The sequence below is a fragment of the Heloderma suspectum genome, chromosome 16, assembly GCF_057233095.1.
Source record: "Heloderma suspectum isolate Gila_16-S chromosome 16, 16-S_ref, whole genome shotgun sequence".
In the NCBI taxonomy this organism is placed as follows: domain Eukaryota; kingdom Metazoa; phylum Chordata; class Lepidosauria; order Squamata; family Helodermatidae; genus Heloderma; species Heloderma suspectum.
This window is the reverse complement of record NC_139473.1, coordinates 21326652-21332926: the sequence shown is the minus strand read 5'-3', so window position 1 is coordinate 21332926 and position 6275 is coordinate 21326652. Positions and strand designations below refer to the sequence as shown.

The 6275-nt window shown below is 44.2% G+C and overlaps 1 protein-coding gene across 6 annotated transcripts in view; it reads right to left on the bottom strand.

Annotated features, from left to right (window-relative positions):
* Nucleotides 1-6275, bottom strand: part of GUSB (glucuronidase beta) — a 28221-nt gene continuing 21946 nt past the window's right edge. For 5 of the 6 annotated variants that reach the window (XM_084822647.1, XM_084822646.1, XM_084822649.1 and 2 more), the window contains exons 11-12: nucleotides 3676-3811; nucleotides 219-2648 (exon numbers count right to left, since the gene is read on the bottom strand). In XM_084822647.1, the coding sequence (XP_084678773.1) occupies nucleotides 2494-2648; nucleotides 3676-3811 (291 nt within the window). In that variant the 3' untranslated portion in view covers nucleotides 219-2493. Of the gene's footprint in view, nucleotides 2649-3675; nucleotides 3812-6275 lie in introns of all 6 variants that reach the window. The other variant, XR_014786126.1, reaches the window with a different exon arrangement.

Below are 6275 nucleotides of genomic sequence, written 5' to 3'. Positions count from 1 at the left end.
ACCATTAAAACAAAAAATTGTATTAAGCATGGCCTAAATATTCAGTGTGTGTTCTGTCTCGTATGTTTGATCTGACAAATTTTTTTGGCGTGCTTCGAACTCCAGACCGTCGGCGTCTCAATCGGAGTCATTCCACTTTTGCATTCGACATAAAGACTGCGACATTCTGAGGTCTAGAATCCAATTTTGCTAACAGGGGAATTAAAACAAAACCATGTAAATAATGTAAGAATGTTTATTTGTTGCACATAACTTTTTTGGTATAAAAATAAATGTAGAAATTACCTGTGGATGTCTTTGCAGTGTGTTCTGTCATCTGCTGTGCTTGTTTGCTTCTCTCCCCTTCCCCTTTGTTCTTTAGACACCGAACTTTTAGCGCTCTCAGAGTTCTAAGCCTAATTTGTGCTTAATGTTTTGAACATTAATACAAAAAGTACCAAAGTTTAAATGCAGAATGCTCAAGCAGGACTGCCACATTTAAATGGCCAGATTTCCATGCAATAAAGATAGAGGCTAGAGTTCTTTTCTATTACTTTATATATCTATATCCTTTTTCTTTTGGCCATGACAAGAACATAAGAGCTGTGCTGGATCAGGCCAAGGGTCCATGTAGTCCATCATTCCGTTCACACAGTGGCCAACGAGCTACCTGCGGGCAACCCACAAGCCGGACATGAATGCAACAGCACCCTCTCGCCCATGCTCCCCGGCAACTGGTGTGCATAGGCTCACTGCCTCTGATACTTATTAGTCGGGCATTTTGCCCATTAACATTGGCTACCTTTTTGGAACCGAGATCAGAAAGCAAGGCGCAGGTCAGGCCCATGGATGCTGCCAAGGGGGGGTGTGCTCGCTTCACAGTGAAGAAGGAATGAGGCCTGGAAGCAAGAGAGCATGAAGGACTGAAGATCAAGGGAGGGTGAACTCTTTTCCTTGATATGCTGCTTTTCTACATGTAGGGAGTGTTCCAATGTGTGGCTCCCAAAGTACGGTTTGTGACCCTTCCTCAGGCTATCTTTTTTCGGGGCCGTGGTACATGTGGCTTAATTTACATCTGTACCCATAAACTCAGGAAGCCTCGTATGAATGTAATGTAAACTCATTCTACATAAACTGTTCCTGGACCGTACCACTTCAGACTTGGGGGGTGGGGGAAATGTTTGCTTCCTTGTTGGGTCTGTTTTTAATACATTCTTGATCTCTCAAGAAGGCCATGTTAGATAGGGAGAGATTTTCCTCCCTTTCTCATAATACTAGAACCCAAATGGGTCGTCCCATGAAGCCGATCGGTGGGAGATTCAGGACAGAGAAAAGGAAGTCCTTCACACAGCGCAGAGTTAAACTATGGAACTCGCTACCACAAGTGATGCAGTGATGGCCGCCAAGTTGGATGACTCGAAAAGGGGATTGGACAACTTCCTGGAGAAGAAGGCTATCAATGGCTACTAGTCCTGATGGTTATATACCATTCTAGGATCAGAGGCAGTATTCCTGTGTACACCAGTTGCTGGGGAACATGGGGGGGATGGTGCTGTTGCGCTCATGTCCTGCTTGTAGGTTCCCAGTCAACAGCTGGTTGGCCATTGTGTGAACAGAACGCTGGACTAGATGGACCCTTATGTTCTTATGTTCCTGCTTTCTTTCAGTGGCCTGGTTTGGATGTAATGCTAACCCATGGTTTATTTAAACTATGGTTTGTTGCCCAACCCAGAGTTTGCCTGGCAGATGACTGAACCAACTATGGTTTCTTTTGTTAATCCTGGGGTGTTCGTTTCCCTCCTCCTCTGCCCGCACCCTCCTGTATCCCAAATGCCTTTGCAGCACCGTCATAGTGGCATGTACACCAGCTAGATCTTTTGACCAGTCGTGTTTCTGTAGCCTGGCAAAACAACCCACAGTTCTGGGTTGACACATCACGACAGCGCAGAATTCAACAACCCAAACCATGAGTTAGCCTTACGTGCGAACCAGGCCGGCGCGTGCGTGGGATTGCCCAAACGTCGTCTTGTGCGAGGTTTTCCCCATGCAAACCTGCTTTCATTTCTCTCAGAAATGGTACTCCAGGCTCTGCAACCTTATATATGAGAGTGAAATCTACTCAGGCATCAAATGATTGTGATGATCCTTAACGAGGCTAATCTGGTTTCTGAAAAACTCTTTGGCCATAGATAAATGTGTATATAAATTCGCAATATGCACAATTTTTCTTCAAAAGGAAGCGTTAAACTTGTCCACAGAACGTACGTTCCTTTGGATCCTTGGAACTTAAGAGCAGCTTTGTGGTCCAATTCCCAGCTTCCGCCATCAGCCCCGCGAATGGCTTTGCTGGTCTTGGTTTTCTGGCAGAAACACTTTTTGTTCTTGCTCAACTTATCATAGACAATTACTCTGTATGTAGATGCAGTCTTGAGAGCACCCCTTGAATCTGAACCTCTTCTTCTTAAACATTCTGCGGCACTTTCAAGTCAATTAAGGATGCCTGAAGACGTGAGCTTAGGGCAAACAGACATTGTCGTACTTGGCTGGCATGAGACAGCTGGATTCATTGGCAAGCTTCCAGTATCTCTCCTTCAGCAGAAAGGCGGCTGATTTGGGTTGCCGTTGACGGGTGAAAATCCCTTTCTTGTTACCCAAAACTCGTGTTATCCCTGTAAATGGGAAAGAAAGTTATGAAACAAGGAAGGGACAATGGCAAGAAATTACTGGCAGAACGTGGGTGTATTCTGCCCAAGCGCCTAGCAGCTGCAATTTTATGTTGCCTGCAGTATTGAGCATCCTGCTAATTTCACCTTAAAAAAACAAAAACAAAACTATGTTTCTAGTCCTCATGGCTATGAAGATAGGCTTTTATATGTCTCGGCAATTCCTGGTAAAATCTCCAAACCCAGGAGAAGGATTCAAGATTTCCAGAGGTTAGGAATTCAAGAGAATTGCCACCCCCCAAACAGAGGAGCAGTGGTGGCGCTAGGATTTCTTTGTAGGAGGGCGTCTTTAAAAGGCAAGATGTGAGGTGTGCAAGCCAAGAGCTCTCACATGCTGCCATCAACTATTCTGGACACGTTGTACAAAGTGAGAACCAAAATTTCCAGTCCTGTCACTGAAATTTTTAAGTTAATTTTTTTGGATTTTTAAACTTGTTTATATTTTTTAACATTTGTAGGCCTCCCGATTATCTTGATTTTGGCAGATCTCCCATAAGCTTTCATCTGGCAAATACTCTGCACCACTGCATGTCAACTACCAAAGACAAAATCATGCCATTGCATCTCATCTATCACATACAGTCAAACACCAAAGTATGGACTTCAATATCTGGTATTTGGCTTTGAGGTTTGATTTTAATATACCACGTGTCAAGAATACAGATGTCAAATATTTAGGATCTGCTTGGGAAATAAGACTCTTCAGAGAAATATCTGGTGCTTCGATGACAAGTTCACAGAAGAGAATTCTGAGGGCCTTTTTTGGAAGCCCAACACTTTTGCTGCCCACACAGAAACAAAGGAAACAATCCAGCCAAAGTTAAGCACCTTTAGATTCCACTGGGGAGAGCTAAGTATATACTTAACTCTCCCTTGGAAATCAGAAGGTGCTTAAAACATACTCAGTTGTGCTGAATGCTGCTGTAAGAGTCTGACAGGATGACATGGCAATTTTAAGCCAATTTGGCTGTACCTTGTTCAGTCATAAAATCGGCAAAGTTCCAGATGAGCTCTCCAATCACATAGCTCTTCCTCTTTTGGTCTAAGACAGCGTGATATTCCTTCAGCAAGGCCAACTGGTACTCCTCGGAGAACATGAGAGGCGGGTCCTGCAGGTGTGTGTGTGTGTGGGGGGGGCGAGTTAAAGGGGAGGCAAAAGAACACAGCATCAAGATCCGTTCGTCGGGAATGTCTCCAGGACAAGCACTCCTGAGGTGAGCGGGAGCTGAGCAAGGGCCGGGCATGTGAAACCAGAGTTGGAAGTGACCCTTGCTCCAGTGAAAGACGGCTTACCACCTCCCAAGACCGTCTTTCCGCTGTCAAACACCACTTCCCCATAGGAGGTTTCTCCTAACGTTGAGCCAGAACCTGCTTCCTTGCAATGTTCACCCGTTGGTTCTGGTCCTGCCTCCTGGGGCAACCAGCGGAGGCTGGTGGCTCCAATGTCAGCGGGGTGGTAAATCCATCCTACATTTTGGTTAGAACCAGTCAGAACTCTAAAGGAGCTATCGAAAGTGTGAAAGCACAGCAACCCTTTAGGTACTTGAACAACCGGTACGTGTGCTCCTGTGTGCATCCCCATCACTTCAACAGGGCCCGTGCACAACAATTCCACCATGAGTGTTGGCAAACGTTCCCACATATACGTAATCAACCATGTTGTGAAGAAAATGGATCTCTCTCTCTCTCTCTCTCTCTCTCTCTCTCAGTACTAGGCTCAGGATGGATATGATGGAAGACTTCACACAATGCAGAATTAAGAATTTAACATATTATGCCAGTGCTGTATGGTTTACCCTGGTTTCCAGTCTGTTTCTGGGCCCAATTCAAAGCGTTGGTATTAAACAGCCTGGGGCCAGGTTACCTGAAGGTTCAGCTCCTCCCAGAGCCCAGACCCTGAGATCCTCTTCACAGGCCCTCCTCTGGGTGCCCATGCCAAATGAGGTGAGCTGGGTGGCTACTAAAGAGAGGGCCTTTTCAGTGGTGGCACCATGAAATTGCCTCCCCGGAGAGACTCACCTGGTGCCTATGTTGTGGTCTTTTGGGCACTAGGTGAAGACCTTTTAATTTTCTTAGGCTTTTAGTCCTTCAGTTTTGTTTTTAAAACTGTTATTGTATTTTTACATCTTGACACTGCTGCTGGTTTTTATGATTTTTATGGTTTTCTACTGTCTTTTGAAATTCTAAAAAAAATTATAGTCTGTCTTCTCATTACGGTTTTAACAGCTGCAAACCGGCTGGAGAGCTTTGACTATTGCGCGGTATAGAAATGAATGAATAAAAAAATAAGTAAGTTATAGAATTTGCTGCCACGGGATGTGATGAGGGCTAAACACTTAGATGGCTTTCAAAGGAGTTTAGGAAAACTTTAGTGGTGGCTGTTGGAAACAGTAGCTTTTTTCATTTAATTTTTTGAATAAATAAATAGCTAAGCGGAACCTCTGTGTTCCAAGGCAGTATTGTGCTTGCTACCAGTTTTTTGGGGGTAGGGTGGGGACAGGTCTGATTCATCTGGGCTCTTTTTGTGTTCTGAACCACTGGTGCAGCATTTGGCAGAACAACCTGAAAAGCTTTTGTCCGTTTGGGTCAAGAAAGAAGCACCCCTCTCTCCTTTATGCCTAAGGAATGGGTGAGCAAGGCCTACTTCTCAGTTACTTTTCAACTGCTGGCAGCGACATGGTTGACTTTAGCCATGTTCACTGAATGGAACCTCCATCTTCAGGGGCAGTATATTGTCCTGAGAACCAGATTCCTGGGACACAACAACACAGGCAGGCCATCAGCCATCATAATGCTGGCTGTCCACTGCTGGAAGCTGAATACTGGGCTAAGAGAGCTGGGCTAATACCAGAAGCTGAGCGCAGGCATTCTCAGTGCAGGCACCCTGACTGTGGAACTCCCCCTCCACTCATATACAAGACGCATCTTACAAGCTTTTGGCACCAGCTAAAAGACCTGTTCGTTTACCCGGGCTCTTGATTAAATTTTCCTCTCTTTTGCTGCAATGTGTAATTGTGTAAGTGCATGACACTTACAGCACCTGATGAAGTGGGTCGTAACCCAAGAAAGCACGTGCAAATGAATAACTTAAACAGTTAATCTATATTTGTGCTACACTTAACCCTTGAATTTGAAAACAGAAGGCTAACACTAATACTATAATGTTATTTATCTGTTACTGTTTTCCCCAGTTCAATTATATTTTTTGTTACTGTTGTATTATTTTACTGTGTCTTATTGCTTGCAGCCCGCTTTTGGATTATTTTATAATGAAATGTGGGTAAGAAATCTCTTTTTAAAAATTGAAATAAAAAATAAATTAAATGAAACAGAGTCACCTTGGTTTGATCCAGCAAGCCGTTTCTTATATTCTCACACAGATAACCCTAACAAGCAGGGGTGAGCGAACATGGGATGTTTGAGCTTGTTGAGGTTTCCCTGAATTCCTCCTTGAAGCTCATTTTGCCTCATTTGTGTTCCTGAGTGCAAACATCCTTATTTTTCCCAATTGAGAAAAATGTGCATTTTCAATCAGGGAAAATGCACATTTTTAAAAGTGTGCACTTTCCCCCC